The sequence below is a fragment of the Maylandia zebra genome, linkage group LG11 (assembly GCF_041146795.1).
Source record: "Maylandia zebra isolate NMK-2024a linkage group LG11, Mzebra_GT3a, whole genome shotgun sequence".
Classification (NCBI taxonomy): Eukaryota; Metazoa; Chordata; class Actinopteri; order Cichliformes; family Cichlidae; genus Maylandia; species Maylandia zebra.
The window spans coordinates 35,827,520-35,850,748 of NC_135177.1; the positions used below are offsets into that span (position 1 = coordinate 35,827,520).

Here is a 23,229-nt window from a genome sequence, read left to right on the forward strand (position 1 = left end):
GACCATTGTTGTGAACTGGCTTTATATAAATAAAACTGAACTAAACTGAAGGTTTGGGGTTTATTTTAAAAATTATAGACCTATAAGTTACCTTCCAACTTAACCTTTCAAATCACTGCAAAACAACTGATCCTAAAAAAAACTAAAAACATATCTTTCTTTATGGTACAGACTGAAGCCATTCACATGCAAACAACCATTTATTTAATTAATAGTCTGATATGTTGCTTTTTTCAGTCAGTCTGGTATCACTGCAAAATCCCTTCACATCATAGCTCAGCCAAGGTATCCTTGGTAGAAGTATCCCCATGCGCTTACCTGCTGCTCTCTGGCAGGTAGCTCCAAGCCCTCCTGGGTTTTAATTGCACCTTAGAACACACATGCATCAACACTACAATGAGCGGGTGGAGGGAGGTTTGGAGTCTTCTCTCACCCCCATTCTCTGCGACCTGCTGGAGCGGGGGGGCTAGGAGGAGGAGTTGGCCGTCCGACTGTGGTCTGGAGTGTGGGGCCTCCCTGCTGCTGCGGAGTCGGGGCGGTCTGCCTCCCCCCACCGCAGGGAAAAGGGTAACACCACCTGGGTCTGGGTGCAGTTCCCCCCCTCCAGGGGCAAGGGTACCTAGACCCGGGGCTTAGAGTACGCTTGGGGAGTGTGATCGTGTGTACAGCGTCTCTTTATGTCTGTCTCCACGTTGGTTGAGTGTGGAGTAAGTGCATATGAGAGCATGAGGGTGGGAATGGATGTTTGTATATGTGTGTGCCTGTATGTCTGTGTCTATATGTCAGGTTGGGTATCAGACGCCACCTCTCTGGGGACATCTTAGGCCCTCCAAGGTTTGGAGGCCTATCTCCCCCTACCACCACTTCCCCTGCCAGTGGCGGACTCCCTCAGACATCGGTGCGTTGGTGGTTCTTTGTGTCCGGGGATGGGCGTCCAGGTACACACCGGCTCACTCCTTGGCGGCCGCTTATCGGGGCCTGGAGCCTGGGGCTTGCTCGGGCCACTTCGGAGGTGGGGTGCCCCCGGCCTCGGGGCCTGGGGCTCGGTCACTCAGGCACGGCTGGCTGCCGGCGGAGCTCACGGGCGCGTCACTGCAACTCCCCCTGGCTTCTGCTCCGCGGCTGCTGAGTGAGCCCTCATCTGGGACTCTCCTCAGCTCTTTCTGGGACAGTGGCGCGGCTGCCCCTCTGTTGGTCTTCCTTGGTCTCTTGTGTTCTGGGGGCCTCTGGATGTCTGGAGTTTTGATCTCCTCCACACCTGCTTCATGCCCTGGAGGACGGGGCTGTGGCCCCCCCACACCCTCTAGCAGATTATTACATGAAGGAACCTTTTAAAAAACAAAAAACAAGCGCGTCCATGCTCACAGGTGTACACACGGGTGATCACACCCACAAACTACACCCTTTTTGGCTCCTACCTCAAAGCACACTGTGTTCTGTTGATCTTATGTGCTGCACAATAATGTTTAACATTTAGTATTTACTGTCATATTCCCATATATCATTGTGATGTTGTTTATTCTATTGCTCTTGTTCTCTTCTGCTTGTTTTCTTTTTTCTTTCTCAGCAGGTGATCCAGGTGATTGATATATGCATTTTTTTTCTTTTTTTCTTCTTTTTTTTCTTTTTCTGCTCATTCTGTTGGTTTTTGGTTTTTGCCCTTCTCCCCCGTCCCTCTTCTCAGCTGTTTCTCTTTCCCTCTTTCTTTCTCCCCTTCTTTCCCCCAGTCAAGTCTGTCCCGTATTCAGTAAGTGAAAATAAAATAAACAATAAAAGGTGAATCAAATGGACCATTACGGCAAGGCTGGGATGGTCAGTTTGGTAAAGTAAATCCGTTGGGCATCTTTCTTTGCCTTTAGACAACAATTCTGATGGCAAAAGAGCCAAACGGGACAGGCAAAAAAAAAAGAAAAAAAAAAGAAGTATCCCTTGTTATCATGCTTGGTTTCAATAAACCAAGGTGGTGATGATCAAAATGACCAACTCAAGGCTTTAAAACCAGAGTCCATTAACCAGTTGGTGATGTTGCATTACCTATGTCCGTCTTTTATATACAGTCCAGACTAAAAGAACAATTTACTGCTAGGTTAGTTAAGCCTTTTACCTAAAGGATACCACATATTTAACTCAATTTGTTTCTGCAAACTCATACTGGCTGCAGTAGCAAACATACTGTTTTCTCTTCATACGCTGGAACAGGCAGCGGGAGATGTGTCTTGGGAGATTATGATTGGACGATGAGCTCCATGAAATCACTCCGAAGATATGAGGGTAGTTTGTCCAGCATGGCCTCGTAAATAACAACATACCCATGACTCAAGAGCGAGATGGCCGGCCAACAGCAGACTACAGGACACGACGATGAGTTATTGGTTTAAAAGTTAGACTTGATGCGCTGTGATGAGTCCGGTTTACAGAGACATTGCAATGATATGTGAATAAGACGTTGTCGTAATCAATGGCAGCAAAAAGCTTTTTCCTGGCTTTGAAAGAACAAACTCACTTTCACTCAAATCAAGTTTGAGTCAGAGTCACTGTCTGCCACTGAAGACTGCAAGAAACAAGCTGAAGAAAAGAAAACAATTAAACTGCAGATTATTTTGTGGAATCATTGTGTAAAAGTCTGCAAAATCTCTTTAAAGTAAAACAAATAAAAAATAACAGATGACTTTCTAGAAGCTGGGACGACATCTTCAGACGTCTTCTGTGCAGCTCCAAAGATATTCAGTTTGCAATGATGCAAAACAGAAGTGCAACAAATCATCACAAAAATGACAAATTGATTTTCTACTGCTTGGTTCATTGATTGATTAATCCTTGCAGCTAAGCTTTTTCCATTTCCATTTTTTGTAAGATTCCAGAGTTACTAATTATGCTTCATGTCGGCATGATTTTGTTCTTTTAATCATTAAACACCATGAAATAGATTTCAAAGCAACAAATCCGAGTTGTTTATACAATCAAAATCTATTCAACTGTATTATTTCCCTGTAAATGTATTCCACCCATCGTAAGCGGCGCACGAGCTGCCAGCTCGACAGCTGGGCTCAACCATGCAATTGAAAGCTCCAGCGTTAAGATGCCATTCAGACTGTCAAGGAGCTTCCTTGTAAAAAGAGTCTCTCAGCTGTGCGCAAGCCAACATCATAAACGGCTCTGCTGTTAATTAAGTGAATTCAAACATGCATTTATGACTGGAGACTACAAATCTCTTTAATTTTTTTGTTACAAAAGCGTTTTCTCTGCTGACAGCAACGTGCTGCGAATGCACATGTTTTTCTTTCAATTCAAACTCAATAAACAGTAATTTTACTGATTACTTTTTCCCCTTTAATTGAAGGCGTGCGGATACTGGGGGAGGGAAACTTGGGGATCTAACATGTCATCAAACGAACAAGGTAAACATAATTATAGGTAATTATATATATTTAGAAAAAAAACACTACATTGTACAGAAACTGGGTTCAGAGCTATAGATGACACGTCGATGGAGGATATTTCAATTACAAAGCTCAAAACACGCTCATCTGGTTCCGTTCTGGCCTTTCTCGTGTCAGTCATGAAAATCAGAGGTTGGGCTAAAGGTGGCACACAATAGGCAACCGTAAACGCATATTATCTCTGCTGGGCGACAAGCATCCGTCTACAAAATGTCAGTTTTTCAAGCACAAAGCACGCAAGCCTTCTTATTATCATACTTTACTCCTAAGATCATCCAGCGATGAATGGGAAGGTCTGTGAAGCTACTGTAGAATTTCCTCAAACCATGCAGCCTCACGAGTGGTTTCGTGTTATTTATATCTGTCGCTGCTGTTTGTAAGCAATAAGAGAGTGTCAGTGCGCTGCTGACAGCTGCAACAGTTTCAACCTATGCGACGACACTGATCAGTCACATTGTTTAAACCAGCCAAGAAGAGAGTAGCAGCCATGTGGAGAGAGACACAAAGCTCCCGATTAAACCTGCGTCATGTTTCAGGCAAGTGATTGAAGCAAATACCAACAGGACTGAAGAAACTGTTGACTGTGGTAAATACACTACACAGCGTCACCTTTGCAACATCAGTTGGTTACTAACTAACCATCAGCTACAAAGTGATGCACAATGGGTGAATTGCTTTGCAGATCAGGGTTTAAATGTGCACGTATTTACTGCTTTCTTGCAAATTTTAGCCCTTTGCATTAGAATACTTCTTAATAAAGAAGTACTATAACCTTATGTAATATTTACTCATGTCTTAAATTCAATGTGTTTCGTGCCTGAATTCCATTATATCAGTATGTCCAGAGAGCTGACATACTGAGTCTGGACCAATAGAAACATGTCCTTGTATGATGACAGTTGGGTCTCTTCATCGGTGGTAATACACTCAAACAAATATTTTAACCCAGAATGCTGACTTTAACTAACTTTTCATTTTGTTACATAAGTACAATGGAAAATGTTACATTTAATGATATCTGGTCAAATTAAATTGACTTGATTTGTATACATTCAAATCATATTTTCCTTAATGATTAATTACTTGATTTAATATATTTCAGTTTTATTTCACTCACATTTATTGCTTTGTGTCCATGAGGGCAAAGAATTATTGTTTTGAGTGTATCATGAACAACTTTTATATTATTAAAAATACTTTTTTAATATAAACTGACAAACTCAGGCGCCCCACCTTTGTGTGAAAAAGCCGATAACTTCAAACTTCCACCTACAGAGTCTTATTTCTACAAGTGGGGTTTATATTGTGTCTCCCTTGTACCAACAAACCCACTCTGCCCCTTCAGGGCATGGATGGTGGATTTCTGAGTCGTGTGGCTTGCAATGTGAAGCCACAGAAAATTGGGTTTGTACCAGTTTATTCCTTGGATGCTCAGTCAGACGGGGATCTTGAGAGGTTGGAGGCAGATTTGGCATATTGGGATCTTTGTCATGTTCCTCAAGCTGGTTCTGAGCAATTTACATTACATTGTTGGGCAAACTGTCCTGGTGGGAGAGGCTGCTGTGGGTGATGAGCGTGTCACACTGTTTAGGTGTACATACACCTTGAGTAACATCTTCATGAGCAAGAAGAACCATGTTTTTCAGCAGAACATTAGATAATGATGAGATTATGAGTTTACCTGTTAAGTTGTTTTGTTTTTGCAGTTCAAATTGTGATGGCATTTAAAAGAGCACCAAATACTTCCACGTATATTTAAGTTGGGGTCATTTAGATGTACAGCAATTATAAGACAACATGATTATACAATACCTGAGGCACAAATCAAATCAATGTGGATGAAAGTTTTAACTTTAATTAAAATGAAGCTGTAAAAATGGATTGGTAAAATTGCTTCACTACTCTATAATGTAATTTTTTTAATGAATTTATTATACTCATTTCCAGCGTCATATTTTTACTCTCTGACTTTACTGAAGAATCTTTGTATGATTCAGGTTTTAATGGGTCTCGGTGCAGCCCGTCAGTTCATCCGCTACCAACAAGCTGCTTTAGCTCCTCTTACTTTAAGGCCACCATCACTAGAGTAGAAAAAATTAATATATAGGATATAGAATACTTACTTATTTAAAAAATGAGCTTACATACTTTATTTTTGCATCATGATACATGAAAACAAGCTGATCAAATGCTGAATTCATACAAATGATGACACTGATATGGAGCATTCTTTGCTTTGAGCTGCAGAGGCAGCAGTGCCGCACGTCTGAACTCAACAGAAGCTTAACTATTGTAACAAAAGTTCCTAAAATGATGTGAAATCTTGGAATGAAAACACATCAAATATATTTTTCTGAAAAATTCCAGCAATTACTGCCAGCAGGATGAGAAACTCCAGTGGGTAGTGAACCTACAATTTTGGTTATTTGTGTGCCACGTGCTGCTCATACTGACGATGCACACTGCATGGAAAAAGAGGAAATAAAACACTTTCTTCGAGTAATGTGAATGAGTTACTGCGTGCACAAATGTAGCACAGTATTGCTTGCAAACTAATCAGTGTGTTGGTACTGACTGACTTGGTTGATGTTGTTTTTGTCTATAAGCCAGTGTCAGAATGCTTTTCCTTTTGTACTCTTCGTTTCAGTGCCTTAACATTAGTATTTTGGCTGCTTCCACGTCAGCTTTTTTTTAAAGACAAAAGGTGACATATTTGGATGACAGGGCAGAGCAAAGCAGCAGCCACAACCTGTACAGATGCACAGACACTTATCTTGTCCCTGAGAAACCTGCTGGACAGGCTGTGCCTCACAATAAGCTGCACAATAAGCTGTGTGCCTTCAGATATGATGGTATCGTAAAACCATTAAAATATATATTCAACTTGTCGTTTCAAAAAGGAGTTTTTCCACAAAAAATGAAAGTTGCTAAAGTTATTCCCATTTACAAAACCGGTGAAAGACATCATTTTACAAACTATAGACCAGTGTCAATACTCTCCCAGTTCTCTAAGATACTGGAAAAACTCTTCATAAAAAGATTTGACAGTTTTGTGGAAAAATATGAATTAATGACAGATAGTCAGTATGGGTTCAGAAACAACAGATCAACAGCTTTGGCACTGATAGATTTAATGGAAAAGATAACGGAATGTATGGATAATAAGAGGTATGCGCTCGGAGTTTTCTTAGATCTAAAGAAGGCGTTTGATACTGTTAATCATGAAATTCTATTAAAAAAACTGGAAAAGTACGGGTTTAGGGGAGTGGTTTTGGAATGGTTAAAAAGCTATGTAGGGAATAGGCAACAATATGTACAAATAAATGAATATAAATCTAATTTGATGGATATAGCTTGTGGAGTACCTCAAGGTTCAGTACTGGGTCCAAAAATGTTTATTATGTACTTAAATGATATCTGCAGAGTATCGGAGATTTTAAAGTTTGTAATATTTGCAGATGACACAAATATACTGTGTGCAGGTGGGGAATTGCCACAGGTTTTGGAAATGATCACACAGGAATTAACGATATTAAAGAAGTGGTTTGATATAAATAAATTATCATTGAATCTCAATAAAACCAAATTTATGTTGTTTGGAAACCAAAAGAAAAACATCGAAGTAGAAATATGTGTTGACAATGTATATTTAGAAAGAGTAAATGAAATAAAATTTCTTGGGGTGATCATTGACCACAAGCTCTGTTGGAAGCCACACATTACTTATGTTCGGGGGAAATTGGCACGGGGCATTGCCGTCCTGGGGAAAGCAAAGCATATGTTGGATCAGAAAGCACTGCACATTTTATACTGTGCTTTACTACTGCCATATATGAGCTACTGTGTAGAGGTCTGGGGAAACACATACAAAAGTAACACACAAACAATAACTATAATACAGAAAAGGGCCATTAGATTAATAAATAATGTAGGGTACAGGGACCATACAAATGCACTCTTTGTCAAAATGCAAGCTATTAAATTCCAAGACTTGGTGAAGCTTAAAACAGCGCAAATAATGTATAAAGTCAGAAATAAATTGCTTCCCAAAGAAATCTGTAAATTGTTCATAGAAAGAGAAGGTGGGTATAACTTAAGAGGGAAATGGAATTTAAAAATACAAAGTGCTAGAACAACTTTAAGAACTATGTCAATCTCAATTGCAGGAGTTAAATTATGGAACAGTCTAACAGAAGAAATAAAAGACAGTCAAAACATAAAACAGTTTAAAGTAAAATATAAAAACCTAATTTTAAATAAGTATAAGAATGAAGAAAACGGGGTTAACCCAGGACGGTAATGTTGCTGGTAATGGTGTTGCGGTTCTTTTTTGGTTGTTTTTTTGTTTTTTTGTTTTGTTTTGGTTTGTTGTTTTTCCATAACTTGTGTATCTGCAAATATACACATTCTGTATTTTTCATATGAAAGAAACTATACTGTGGTGGGGCTTGCTAATTTCTTGTTTTTGATTTATGTATGTTATGTTTTGTTTTACTTCATATGTTTATATGTTTCATATGTTGTTTGTTTAATTTAAGACAAAAAAAAATTAAATGAATGAGAGGTAAAACTTGAGGGGGTAGGGACAAATAAGTAAATACTTCAGCCTACTCCTTTTCAAACAAATAATGGAATGATATTTTGTAATGATTGTGAAGGCACATGTTTGAAATGTTTGAAATAAAAATGAACTGAACTGAACTGAACTGAAGATAATTCTGTTAATCTCTCATCCTCGATAGATTCAGTGACTTGAATTTGAAGATGAGGCCTTGCAGGGTGCCGGCTAAAGCTCGAGTTATACAACCAATAATACGGTTGTTATTATGGTGGGGGTTGGGAGGGGGGGGATGCTGTTTTTAACACCAGCTGTTCACAGTCAAAGGGGATTGGGCTGTTTTTCAAACCAGTCACAAGTGGCCACAAGAGGAACTGCAGTTTTCCTGAGAGCTGTCTGGTGAGGTTCTCTGCACAGTGTTCGCTGTAGTCCTGTTTTTAAATAGAAGTGCAACAAAATACACTTAAATAGAATTATCTAATAAATGTCTGTCTATGACACAGCCTTGTATTTTTATCAGCCTGTTGTGAGACACCAATTAGAAGATAACTGTGTCCGTGCATCGCACCTGCTCCACTTGTATGTAACTTGCTCCACTTAGCTAATAACTTTAAACTTTGCTGCCTTGTTAAGTGAAACCAGTGAGTAGCATCGCTGTGGCTGTACATCTTTAGTATAAGGAAAAATGTAACAGTGTAATCATTACTCACATCTATCTTGTTTCATTCTTGTAGCGAGAACTTTAATGTCGGTTTTGGTCTCTGTTAAAAGTTCTCCAGACCGATTTGTCTCACCTTTCTGTCTTAGTAACATGACACCGATGCACGAGTAAGAGCAAAGAGTGCAAAGGTTTCCACAGCTACTTACGGACACATTTGCCTCGACTCTCGTAGTAGCCTGGACAGCACTGGTATCTCTTGCGGTAATCAGTCTTCACCGCCTGCCTGTAGGCTGTTTTGTAGGTGATCCTGAAAGAATAACATAGGGCGCACATTATGTTTTGACTATCCCCTGGCAGGAAGAGGAAGTCAGGAAGGAAATGAGTCATTCTGCTTCAGCTACCTGTGGCGCATGCATTTGTAGGAAGTCCGTGGATCCGAGCAGGGCTCCTCTCCCACTTGGTCATAAGGATGCAAGTAAGACTCCTTTACTGAGGTGGTGAAGCTGTAAGGCAGAACAGCAGAAACAGTGTAAATACTACACCCACTCACAGGAGATTTTTTATGAGTGGCAGTGCTGTTCGTCATCATCATCAGTCCTGTCTGAATTATCTAAATAGCTATTAGATGCACTTTTCCACAGAGTCTGTGAGAAAGATGGAATTGACAGAATTGAAGCACACACCCTGGGTGTAGATGACATCAACAACACTCGATGCCATTGTAAATGTCTGCCATACTGTGGCCTCAGTTTAGTAAAGACATGTCATGTATCTGTTTTACAGTAAATTGTCTGACTGAACTCTGTTTTCTTGCATTTGATTGGTCTGTTAGTCACCCAAATAGTTTTATCCTAAACACAAATGACTAAAGCAATAAAAGTGATGCTGAAATTTAATTAGAAAGTTGACTTTGAGCCTCCACAGAGGAGGTACCATAAATAACACCAATGTTCTTTTTATTTGGCTGTTTTTGTGTCCTAATGTCTCGTCTGACCACTTTAACTTTTAAATTTAGTAAATTGCATTTTTTCATATATGCAATGTATGATGATTACATTGTATCATAGCAGTGACAGTTGTTTGTTTGTGTGTTTAAGCAGGCCTCACCTCTCCCACGTGCTGCACACATTGGGGTCTCTTGGGTCCAGAGAGCAGCTCAGTCCAATCAGGATGCTAAAAAGCAGCAGGACGGCAGAGCTCTGCAGGGTCGGCATGGTCCTGAAGGGAAGGAGAAGCAGAGACTTACAGTGGACATATGTTACATATGTGACTGGCTGATGGAACAAGCAACAGTGACAAATCTGAGCTTTAAACCTCTTCTGTTCAATCACACTGTGGAAAATATTCTACAGCTGGAGTTTTACACTCGTTGTTTTGTTTTTGCTTTGCTATTATTAACACTTCACAGTTTGGAGGATGGAAAGATTCATTGAAAGACTGGTTTGGGGCACCCACAAATTCTAGTTAAATGAAAGTAAAAGACTTCATTAAAGCTCAGCAGAGGTGAGGCAAAGTGCCAGACTTGAGCGTAACGCTGCCCGCTGAGCTCTGTGCCGTCTCAGCCGAGAGCATAAAACACAGGCGTCGGGAGACACCGTGACAGCAGACGCGATGGCTGGGTATGGTTAGAACATTAGGAGGAAAGAAAATGAGACAGAAAGAGGGATCACAGTCAGGAAATGTGACTCTTAACTTGATCCTGACCCCTATCAATCAGTGCTGCCGTGAAGCCTCCATGCTCCTGTGCTGTCCCCTTCCACACTCCAGCAGCATCTGGATCCGATCAGAGATCAGCCCGAGAGAGCGCGCCTCGGCTCGGGCGACCCTGTCAGGCTCTCAAGGAGCCGAAGGAAGATGATTTCCCCCTAAAAATATCCTGAACACAAGTTCAGAAGGCTGGTTGTGTGAGCCTTCTGGTGAAAGCATCGTGGGAATATAACGAAACAAGGACATTATGTTGCCATCGGTCCAGTCCTCACTGTTTTCTCAACAATTCCCCTCTGACAGAATTTTGGTCACAGCTTCTCATATCAGCTGCATGTTACCTTTGAGAGCTCTCTGATATGTTGAGACGGTGACACTTCAACCCCAGACTGAGAGTATTTTCAGTCAAGCAGCTCATGTGGAAACATTTCAGATTTCTGACGAGTGGAAAGAAGTTTCTTTCTTAAGATTCTTAGTGGACAAAATCTCTTCATTGTTGTTTGTGATTAGACCTCACTTAAAGTCACTAAAGCTGTGAAAGTGAATCCATGTTCTCCAAGAACACGGCTGTATCCATACATGTAAATTTCATAATCCACTCAGGCCTCTCTGCAACCTTAAACCTGAGAACTTGGAGGCGGTCCACACAGCAAGCACAGAGCGTGACGTTCCTTTTCATGCATGTTGCAGTATGTTTTCCACATCCTCAGTCCTGTTCTGGATTGCTCACACTGTTCTTGCTATCACTCTCAGGAGTTGTATATAGTCTGCAAAACCCTTTGAAATCCTGAGGGAGTCGTGCATGTTTGTTTAAAGTTTCATGACAAGAAGCTGAACTTGGTGAATAGCTGTAGCATGACCACCAGTGACTTCGGCAGAGTACACATCCACTAATCAAGTCATTTTTCCTATGGGAATCGTGAATTCCCATCCAGAATTTTAGGAACATTATGTCACATCAAAATTTGTTCTGAAGAGCTGTCACATGAAGTGCGTCACAGCAACGTAACCATTTATTGTTGCTCGTTTCGGCACATTGGACTCACTCTGAAAATATCACCCCTTCAGTGCTGGCATAAGAATAAAAAATGACAAAAAAAGGGGCTGTGGGCCTATTTTTACCCCTAAGTTTTCACAGCACCATCACCTTTAACACCTGCTGCAGCATCTCTCTGTGGTTTAGGCTTCTCTGTGCTCCTGCACTGAGTCCTCATTTAAAGGCAAGTAGAGATCAACCAGTTCTTTCAGCTAAAAGAAATCCAAAGTTTTACAACAAGCTCAATAAAACGTACTCGTGCACTGGACTGGTGACTATAAACTGTTAAAGCTACGACACTACCTTAACATAACTGTACACAATATACAACAACCACAATCACACCTTAACAACTTCAAGGCCAGAACAGACAGCTGTGGGCTCAGAAGGATCAAAGACACTTAGGAGAGTGTTAAGATAAAACAACAACATGACCACAGTGACGTATTAAAAACTACGTTTTTTTTAAAACTTCAACTTAATCAAAACTTTAATTTAGAGAATAAATGACAGCTGTGAAACAATGACCAGATAAATATGGTTACTGGGCTGTTCTAAAAGCTGTCACCTCTAATACACATGGAACAATAAACAGAGCACAGCAATGCTGTATCCACTGCACTGCAAGGACGCTTCTGAAAAGTGGCAGGAGGTTGTGCTTGAATAACAGCTGCAAGCTGGTCCTGGTACTGGGAAAAGAGTATCAACTTTCAACCCAGATTGGATTTTTAATGGATATTTTAACATGTTGTCACATGAAAAGATCTGTTGTCATAGTTTAAGGAACTAAAACATTGGTCAAGGTTTATAATGTAAACTCGAAGCCAGTGGAAAAACTCTGATTTGCAGATTCGGCCTCGTGGCTGGCTGTAGTTTCTATCCCGCCTTCTGTATGTCGCTTATTTGTGGTTTTGCTCACTTTTCATGTGCATGTTTGTATTTCAAGTCACCGCTTTGGAAATTTTGGGATGTTTCCTGAAACGAAAAAAAAAAAGATTTCCCTCCAGCTTGATGAATAATGCATGCCTCTAATACTGCCAAGGTCAGCTGTTCATTTCCCGTCAGAGCCACCTCAGATATGTTTACCAAATTGTTCTATATGCTAACGTAAGACCAGGAAAAAAGATAATGTGACGTGTTTATCGAAGCGCTTCAGCATAAACATCTCAGTTCAATGAACGCCTTTCCATAAAGTCCAGCGACTGGTTATCTCTGCTGGAGATTTGGCACGGTGACGACTGCAGCACGAATCTCCTGCTTCTGATAAACTGCCTTTTACTGCTCTCCTACCCACTGTCAGGAGTTAATTCACTTACTGGCACAACAGCCAACGCCTAAGAAATGTGTGCCACAAAAACAGGATTTTATAAGAACAGGCATATGGCTTTTATTAAGAGCAGTCATCAACTTCCCAAGGCACTTCATTGGACTGGGGGTAAATATTTTTCATTACCTTCTTTTCATTTTAATTGTGCTTCATTAGAGAAAAGCTTCAAACCGCATGGGAATTCTTAAACAGTGAGAAAGAGCGAGTAATGAGCGCAGATGGGGCTGTTTGGAAGTCGCTCGCTGTTTGCGTTGCATGTTGAAGTTACCTACAGTGGAAAGGTGGAGCAGGGAGACGCCTAGAGCTCCAGGTGGTAGTATCATCATCTGGAGGTCTTCAGGGAGGCAACCCTGCTTGTTTTAGTGCAACAAAGAACGGCAGGTGCTTTTAGAGAAAGCACCTCCACTTGACCAGTGGACAGACTGACTCTTCTTCTCTCCTCCTCCTCCTCACATAATGGCCTTTACTCCATTACATTCAGCAACCATTATTTTCCTTGAGCTTCTTCCAGACTGCAGTCCTGAACCTTTTCACTTAGACAAGTTTGGCTGCAGCACAAAAGCGTGCTTTATGTATCCTAAACCTTTTTCCACTCCTATTTGATGCATTGAGCTTACAGCCAGCTGGCAGTAATGTGTACACACCTCCACAGTTCAAATCCACTGGACACATAATGTAAAATCTGGACCAGGATCAGTAAAAAAAACCATAATAGTAGCGACTGCGCCAACATATTTCTGGTTGTGTTTGTGATGAAAAAAACAGACAATCTTACTGAGCGTAGGGAAACTTTCATGTGGCTCTTTAAACAATAGAAAATAAGCAAAGTGCCATACACGAGCGTACACACACACACACACACACACACACACACACACACACACACACACACACACACACACACACGTCTGGAGACATTACACATCAAATGAGTCCCATAAGCTGAAGTATTTTTAGAATCCGAGGATATTTTGTTAATTCGCGCGGCCTCTCTTCACTCACACTGTCAACAGCGTCCCGCTCGTGCACACACGCGTTGCACCGACTGCAGAATGCTGTTAGAAGTCCAAGCAATGCTTCTTCCACCACCGCACAGGGGCTTCAGAGAAAACAGAGCCCAAATGAAAACAGATGCACTGCTTTTATATTAATCTCACCAGACATTTGTACTCATGTTATTACCATATTCAGTTTCAATCACAGGCCCTTCAGGATCTGTAAGTGCTGACAACCCTAAAATAATTTTCATTTGACTTCATGCAACAAAGCCATTTTATTAAGGTAATATTCCCATCAGACTGACAAGATAATAAAGAGTAATGACAGTGAAGGGGCTAGCACTGGAGGGGACACACTAAGCGGGTTTGTGAGAAACCCTTTTTTCTTTGTTCTCGTGACATTTATGAAGCAATTTACACCTTTTTACAACAATTATTAGAGAAAATGTTGCAAAATTTAGGACCCAGTTCAGCATGTTCTGGACTATAACCTGGTGAGGTTCTCATGCATTCTGTGTGGTTTAGAAATGAGCTTATTTTACTCTTTTTGGGTTCGATTGGCTTGTGAAATCAGCCTACTTTTGTGTCTTCTGTTGTTTAAACCCCTAAAGTATGCAAAACTGTAAAAACCTAGTCACACCTGGTCACATCGATGATATATTAATCGATTTTAATTTATCAGCTCCTGAATGTAAAAGCAAAACTGGCCTATTAAGGTTGTTTAACCTTCTAGGACCTGGAATCCACATATGTGGACATCACAGTTTGGGTTGTCTGGACCAAGATACTAAATTTTGCTCTACAAGGGCCTGATATCCACTGACATTATACTGCCACTGTTCTATAATCAGCCCAAATAGCAAAGAGAAATTAAAAATGTATGCCGTGAAAGATGTACGGTCTTAGGAGGTTAAGGTAAGATTTAAAAAAAATGTGGAACTACCAGAAAATCTGAATGTTTTAGATTAAAGTCAGAAATTTATGAGAACAAACTGAAAATTAAATAGAAAAAACTTAGAAATGTTCAAGAAAATGACTATTTTACCAGAAATCAGCTCATCATTTTATGATGAACACATCATTTGGGAGCTTTTCTTGTAAATGTTTGAGCACATTTTTTCAGCCTGTGTTTCAGCAAGATTTCGACTGCTTTTTAAAAAACTTTCTCCTCTTTTAATAAAAGAATACACTTTGCTGAAGAAGCAAACACGTGACCCTGCGTCCTCAGCGTTATATGTCTGTCAGTAATGTTATTGTGTAGCTGCTGGATGAAACGCATGTATGTAAGCTATTCTGTTTGTTACGCAGGTAAAAGAAGGTAAAGCTGTTTTCATGTGGATAGCTTTAATGTTGCAGCTAAAGCTGACCACAGAAGAACACACTTTACATGCACTTCTTCACATGACTGCTATCAGCTGCTTAATTTTAAGACATAACTCCAACTTGCCTGAATGACCTTTACAGGAAGACGGTCTCAGTGAGTCTATCTCAGGATTGATGACGGCGCTCGGTCTAAATCACTCTGGATTTTAGCAAATAAGGGAGTGAATCATCTTCTAAATGAGTTCCTGCATCACTGTAAAGGCAACAGGCAGCGGTGCTAATATTAATAGTAAGTTTAATACTAGAGTCTAGTGACATCTGAAGCAAGGCACATGACGCCAATTTCCATCTAACCCCAGATTTCTGTCTCTGCATTAGTTTCTGCACAGTTGCAGAGCTGACTGAGGTAGAAAATATTAGTCAGGCACTGGAAGGGAAAGTCAAAGAGGAAAGGAAAATCAACTTAAAAAATAAAAATAAGAAAAGCTGATGATATAACTGACTGGCCGCAGCAAAGAGAACAGAAAGCTGCCAAATACACGCTGTCGGGGTGCTGTGATGTCAGATTCAGACAGAGAATCTACAAAATATGCCTCCTATGTCAAGACTTTTTCTATTTTTTAAAGCTGTGTCTGGGTTCTCCTGGTTTTCCACACTTCAAATCAATAGCATAAAAACTTTAAATGACTCTATCCTGAACAATATTTTAAAGCGCTTGACAAAAGTCCACGAGGCTACAAAAGGAAAGCAGCTCGGTGAAATACTGAAGGCTGTCTTCCCGACTTTCCCTGCAGAGTTATGAATCCTGCAGGCGGGATGCATTTTTGTGTGGCAGAGTCGCATGAATCAAACTGCAGGTAATTTATGTCTTGTTTCATGCTACCCAGGTACTAAGTAAGTAATATCAAAAGCAGATCCCCACCACAGTTTAATGTTCGATGTAAAACTGTTCACAATAAGATCACTAATAAAACCCGGCTCATCTGACGATGCTGGAGACTTTTTTAATAGAAATCAAAAGTCTAACTACATGTTGGTGTATAATACCAAAAAAAGATGCATTTAATTAAGAAAGTTTTGGAAAACATTAATATTAATTTTATTTCAGAAATTAAATCTAAAACTTGGAAGCCCATTTAAGTAAAGGCAGGTGCTTTTTATTACTTTTTTTCTGAAACAGTAGAAAGTAGAAAAATAATGAATTATCTGAGTGTTTCTAATCTCTTGGATAACTGATTGCAGCTCTAATGAGACAGTAAGTCCCTGCACTGGTGGACAGCTTGAAAGTAAGCACAGCGTAGCTGATGCATCTACATACAGCTGAAGTTTAGGGAGTGATTTAATCAACCAGTGGTTCCCAAAGGGAGGGATAAGGAGTGGTTAAACTCCATTATAATGCCATTAGAACAATGAGTGAGCAGAAATGAACAGTCATTAGTGCTGTATCAGACTTTCTTCCCCAGCTCTTTGTCTGCTCGCACAGAAAGAACAAAAGTCAAAATCTCCACAAACTGAGCTCATAGAGAAAAATTCTTACTTACGGGAGCCTGTGGCTAAATGCAAGCCCTTTAAAGGCCTTTGACATTAAAAAGTCAATTTTTGAGAATTATAAACTGGCCAAACCTCCAGCAAAAGACAAAGACACGAAGACCAAAAGCATAAACATCAAGTCAAATGTTTCCTGGCAACATGTTGATCGCACTGCACATGATTAAAGGGCTGCTGTGCACCATTACACTTAAAAGTTGGCCAATAAAGCTGCGGTGTGTGTCGCAGTCTTAAGGAGGTTTAAATGATCGCCCTCTGATTGTGATCATCGCGAGTATCACAAAATACCCTCCACAGGAGACGAAAGCTGCAGCGCTGCAAATTTACAGTTCAGCTCCTGCAATAACAAATGTATGAAAACTGCTGGAGGGCAGAAACTGACAGAAACCTCGGTGTGACACATCGACCGCAGCCACAGCCCCCTCTCCCCCAGCTCCCCATCCCACCCTCACATTACACCAGAGTTACTGTAAACTGAATATAAAACCCATAATCCCTTGCATCTGGGTTATCGTCTTGGCTCGCAGGGTCGCTTCGACCGCGACGAGCCTGGCACACACTCTGCAGTTGATGCCATGCCTCATGTTGGGTGGGTGTTGGTGTAGGGGGGGAGGGCAGAGACCCTTAAAAATCTACAGTGCCCCACCCAAAACTTTAGTGTCAGAAGAACAGCTTAAAAACACACCCACAGATTTTGCGGTAGTTGTCAGTTCTGCCACATTATTAATGTTATGCAACGCCTACATCAACACATTTCACTCTGGCTGCTGTAAAGCCTCAGTATACGGTAAAAGATGGTACCCTGGCACAAAAGCAGAACCCCCACACTGGAAAAAAAAGTGCTTAAGTGGAAAACTCTTGGCAGCTCAAATGCAGCTGACGGATCTCGGGGGAGTTGCATGACAAAAGGATGATCTAGTGAGGGAGAGTGGAGGGTTGAGGCCTTGCAGAAATCTTGGGAAGTCTGAATTTTGCTGATTGAGCTCTAGGCTGTTTGCTATCTGTGAGATTGATGCAACCGGGTGCAGAGTTCCTGAACTGTAGAAGTTGCACCTTTGCAAAGTCTGTTTCTTTTGTCTGCTTTTCTCAGGCAGTTAAATTGTCTTCATTTGACCTCGTACTCTGCAACTCAATCTTATAATTATGTCAGCAGATCTTAAACCTCAGTTTTGCTAGAGTTTCCAGTAATAACATGGGAATAAATAATTTGAATCCTCCTCTGCAAAAGACTTCTTCTTACCAACAGGCTCTTTGAATGCAACGGCAGATGCCCAGCGCAGGCTGCCAATCTGTCCTCGGGTTCGAGTCCCTTTAAAGCGCTCTTAATTAGGGGAGCTGCTGGAAAATATAAAGTAATCATGTCAGCCCTGTGTCATCTGTGTGCCAACATCAGGCCAGTTTTCATTTGGCAGCCTCGGCTTGTGGTCTGGTGTAATTTATTTAACTGAGAAAAGCAGGACTCACTATGTACCCCCTCCTCGATCTTGGCCCCCTGTTATATTCATTCAGGTTTAGATTCCCAGAGCTGAGGTTAATTGTGTCTCTTGAACATTACTTTACTTTCTTTCACTACTTTTCCTTCAAGAGAAACTCTACACGGAAGCAAAGCATCAAACTTCTGAAAGGCAGCTCTCTGATAAACTGCAGGTTTATTGTTAAATTACAGTAACGTTACAGCAGCTGGATTTGTGAGTTCACAGTGTCTGTCGTAGTGTTGTACTCTGTACAGGCTTTACCATACTGTCAGCTCCTTGGTGGCCAATACAATAGAATAGAATAATCTCCATGACCAGTTTGTTACCATGCAGGAAAACTGTATTTCTGCGCACATCTACTCATTGACAGAAAGCATTTGTATCAGCTCCCCTACAGACTCGTGGTCTGTGCTATATTTGTTGTGTTTCTTCATGTCTGCATGTAAGTCTTTGGGTTATGCTTTAGTTTGAAAGTTTTCTCGTGCCTTGTTTTGGTTTTACATCCTATTATTGCTCCCGTCCGCATGAATTTCATCTGTTTGTGTATGTTCCCACACGTATCTCATCTCCAATCATGCCTACATATACATACATATAGTTCTGCGTTTCCCTTTGTCCTCATCAGATTGTCTGTTGCTCTCTGTGTGTCTATTATTAGTTCACTGAGCTCCTTGTCAGACTTCTGTCTGTTTTGCCTTCTGGACTTTGGGTATCTTGGATTTTTAATTGCCAAAATAATCAAAACTCATCAAAATCTGAACTCCTATATCACTTTAACATCTTTCTAAGCCAGACAAATACTGAAAACTGCATCACACAAACACAGATATTTAGATTTAAACATAACATAACCATTAATAAAAAACTCCACAATTATAATGAAATCTTTTGTAAGTTTGTAACCTCAAAGCTTGGATACAAAAGACACAAAAGTTTAATCTATTTATGTGTTATAAAGCAGAAACAGATTTAAGACTTGACAACCACACCTTTTCCCTTTATTCCGTCAGAATAAACTAGTTGTTAGACACGATCTGTGTGTGTTTGTGTGTGTTTTTGTTGGACAGCCACTTCACGAGCGAGCTCAGGAGGTGGTGCAGTTGTTGTCACAGCCTCTGTCACCACGCTGACAGAGAACAGAGTCAGTGGATAACAGAGGTCGGTGTGATAAGGTCACTATAGTGCTGCTTTTGTTTTGGCCCACTTGTCGAGCACATCGACACAAGTTCACACAGAGTTGGAGGCCTCTACTAGCAAACAGCAGCAACTGCAACAACACTGAAAGAACCTGAACTGATGGTGTTTCTGTAGCAAAACTTTATTCTGAAAACAAATTTAAAGCGTAACAGTCACAAGCAAGAGTCACCCTTTTGTCAAAGTGAAACATTTGATGGACCCAGCAGTTCACAGCTGCCTCCTTCCCCTGCAGGCTTTGATAAAGTCATCTGGCTTCATCCTTTTGTTATCTGAGGTAAATCCAAGTGATACATGAAGGGACTGGTTGGTCATTTAGGTAAAAAACCCTGCTCGACCCAAACAAATACCAGACTTGTTTTGGTGTTTCAGAATTTTCATCTGGAGTGATCTACTCTACTTGGATTTCCCACTCTAAAAGCAGAAGCAGCCCCACCAGCCCCGAGGTAACAATGTAAGCAAACGTAAGCATGAGTGAAACTTTAAAACTTTTAATCCATCCTGCCACATTAAGTCCTGCAGCGCTGTTCTTAAGCATGAACGGCTACCTTGCTGAGAATCAAAACAAATCCTGTTTTCCTTCTTTTCCAACTTTCCTATTAGAATGCATTTACTCAGGAGTTATGTCACCTAGACGATGACACCGGATTTGATCTGAAGCGTATCTGGGATGTAACAACAGTTATTTTTGCTGGTGTGGGTCTTGCATTCCTACTATCACAGAATAAGCCCTTTTAGACTGTTTTTTGTGACGAGCTGGGCTTTTTGCCAGTTGAAGTCCTCTTGCTCTCCCTTCGTTCTCCCTGCTGCATTGCTCCGACACGTTTGAGGCTCGTGCACTCGTACATGGAGCCACAGTGTAAACTGCCGCCTGGTCCGCCACACTCCACACCATAACCGCAGGCAGGATGACTGTGGTTTCATTGGTCAGAGAAGTCAGAGAAGTCGGCAAAAACAAACAAAAACAGTGTGACAAATACCCCGACTCACCTCTGTGGACCAAAATAAATACAAACACAGACTTGAACACCTTGGATTGAAGTCATGTCTGGCTTGTGTTTAAAACAAGAGTCTTATGCAAACCTTAGTGAGTGAAAATGGTGGAAAACCCAAAATGGAGGCTTTAGCTGAGGTTTCTGGGGGACATGACCATACAGCGCTGTAATTATATGTCCTCTAATGCTCTGTGGATCATGCTGGAGTAAAGTCCTTGTAAAAAAAAAACACAAACTGTGACCAAAAAGCATAGCTTTGCATTGTAAATGGGCACAGTAAGAACAGAGGAGAAAAGCCTCAACATTAAAAGGCTGCTCGTAAGAAAAACGAACACGAGGAGCTTTGGAAAAGTCACTTCACGTGCAATCACCAGAGAATGGTTGTTTTATGTGGGAAAATATGATGTTTGTTGCATAAGACATCTGCATCCACAGTGAGTCTTGGATATGTATTCAAACACGAGTCTCTGACCTTTGATGTACAGCTGTTTGTGACTTGGTCATTTAATGAGACGTAAAGAGTCAAAAGGCCAACTCAAAGAAGTTGGATTCAGCAATATGACACGTTTTGTGTCACTTCTTCCTTTTGTTCCATGCTACCGTTCTACATAAAATTAAAAATCTCTGTACTACAGAAAGCACTCACTGAGATGTGGGAGCAACAAAGACAAGTGCCCTGGATGGATTGTTTAAACCACCTTCAAATTCTAAAGATTAGAAAACATAGAAAGTAATTTCATTGGCAGAATATGTTTTCTGAGGATGACTTTGGACTGACTGTGAAGCATCCCTGTAGCCACAGAGTCTTGAACTAAATCCAACCACTGACCACATAATAGGAATAGTAATTTCAGACGTCAGTGGCTCTTGCTGCAACTATCTGAGCTGGATATTTCTAATGGCGGTGGCACCTGGCTGATCTGGTGGACTCACGGGCCAGTTGTTGATTCAGATGTGCACTTCCTCTCCATCTCGTCCTGCTTACTACTGTCTGTCTGCCGACTGCAACCATTCAGGAAATGCTCTAAACTTCGAGTATTAAGTGTTTTCCTATAATGCATTGTTCTGTAAAAACACATCCCTGAATTGAATCAAATCTCCTCTTTTTTCCTAGTTTACTTCAAATTTTATTTATTTCTACACTCCAAATATCTGCTGAATGTTTAAGGAACAAACTGCTGAAACAGAAAAAACAACAAGAGAAAAGACCACTCTGTAATGACTGGGCTAATCGAACTTAGTTTCATAAATCAATATCAGTGCGATTAAATTATATCTGATTAGTTTATAGAAGCAGAGAAATTATAAAAGATTTACACTGTAATTACTCAGTGACTCAATATCCTGGAGCCTAAGCTTGACATTCTCAAGACTCCCTATGTGCCAAAATATTTTTTTTATAATGTAAATTCTCATATTTGAGCCTTTTAGCTAGAAAAATAGCAATAATTTAAATTATGGCAGCTCTAAAATGCCCTCAATTGTTCTTCAGTGATTTATCAAAAAGGACCTGATTTCCAAGGCTAAATTTTCAACTTTTAAATGTATGTTTTGTAATCATTTGGTTGTGTGACGTTACAACGGCACGGACAAAACGATCACAGCCACGTGTAAACATGTTGCAGTTTCATTGCCTTTGATGGCAGGCAGCAGGTCTGCGACCGCTCGCAGTCAGCTGCCATCTTGGAAGAAACTGCAGCAAACAAAAAGAGCAGCAACAAAACGCAATCAGACCAAAAGCGGTCTGTGAACGGTTTGGAATTCAGCAAGATGAAGGTGGCAGTTACATGCAATTAGATCTGTTTGTGACAACGTGGCAGTGATAATCAATAGAGCTGCAACAATTCAAACTCTATTGGTCGTAGAATTCATTCAGAAGTTCAGCAGTTCCTCTACAAGCAGTGATGCTGTAACGTAACTGTGAAATGACACAAGTGCTCAGCATCCTTGCTCTTACTGTCTATGAATATAACAGAATAAAACCAGTTAGAAACCACTTGAGTTGGGTCCACTGATGAAATGAGATGTGTTGCAGATGAGTTGACTGACTGACTTCCCTAACACCGTATTCTTGTCCCTTTCACCTCCTGGTGCTCCCTTGAACCTCCCTACCAATGGATAAACCCGGTGGCACCGGACCTCCCGACTAGGTCTTCCATCTCAGTCACTCTCGATCACGCTGACTCTGTCTAAGACCAGCTCAACAGCTAACGAGGTCTTCTTCACCTCCCAGGACTTGGATTTTTTACTTGTGACTGAAACTTGGCGTATTTTTGGTGAGTTAAGCCCATTTTCTGAACTCTTCAACCTTACTGTCATTTTTTCCATTACCTACAGATAACTGGTCATGGTGGAGGTCTAGCATCTGTTTTCAAAGACAGCTTTAACTGCTGGCAGCTCACAGAAGATGTGCACTGATGTGAAAACTCATTTTTATTAAAACCGAGCCTTGACATTATTTTTTGTCCGTCCGTTTTTCTACATTGTGTTATTTTTATTGCTTTTGTTGTCTTGTTGTACCGCACTTTTGTCAATGCTTGTTATTTTTTAACAAGCTTATAAATAAACGGACTTGACTTGACTCAGATGGCAGCAATTTGAAAACTTTCTCTAAGAGAGTGACTGCAACCAGTCTGAGTCAGAGTGTGATTGATGGCAGACAGGTTGCCTCCCACCAGGCAACCTGTGCAATCCCCTTATAAAGCACTCAAACCCTGGACAGCGCTCACAGTTGTTCCCCAAATTAAAAAAACATCAACAGAATCAGCAGCAACCATTGATTTTTTCCACTTCCAAGAGGGTTCCCACCTTTGCGGGTGTTCATTCTCCACCACATACAATCACCACACTGCAAAGGTTATTATGTAGAACTTAATCTGATTTGTGGTGACACCTCCCTGACACTTCACACTGTCCCCAGGATCTCAATAACATTTAATCACGCTATCCTCTGATGTTTTGGTCCTAATT

At 40.8% G+C, this 23,229-nt stretch overlaps 1 protein-coding gene across 1 annotated transcript in view; it reads right to left on the bottom strand.

Annotated features, from left to right (window-relative positions):
• The window catches only part of pear1 (uncharacterized), a 61,921-nt gene that overhangs the window by 27,667 nt on the left and 11,025 nt on the right, over positions 1-23,229 (bottom strand). The window contains exons 2-4 of the mRNA XM_004573551.4: positions 9,767-9,877; positions 9,061-9,162; positions 8,866-8,966 (exon numbers count right to left, since the gene is read on the bottom strand). Coding sequence (XP_004573608.1) covers positions 8,866-8,966; positions 9,061-9,162; positions 9,767-9,877 — 314 coding nt within the window. The remainder of the gene's footprint in view (positions 1-8,865; positions 8,967-9,060; positions 9,163-9,766; positions 9,878-23,229) is intronic.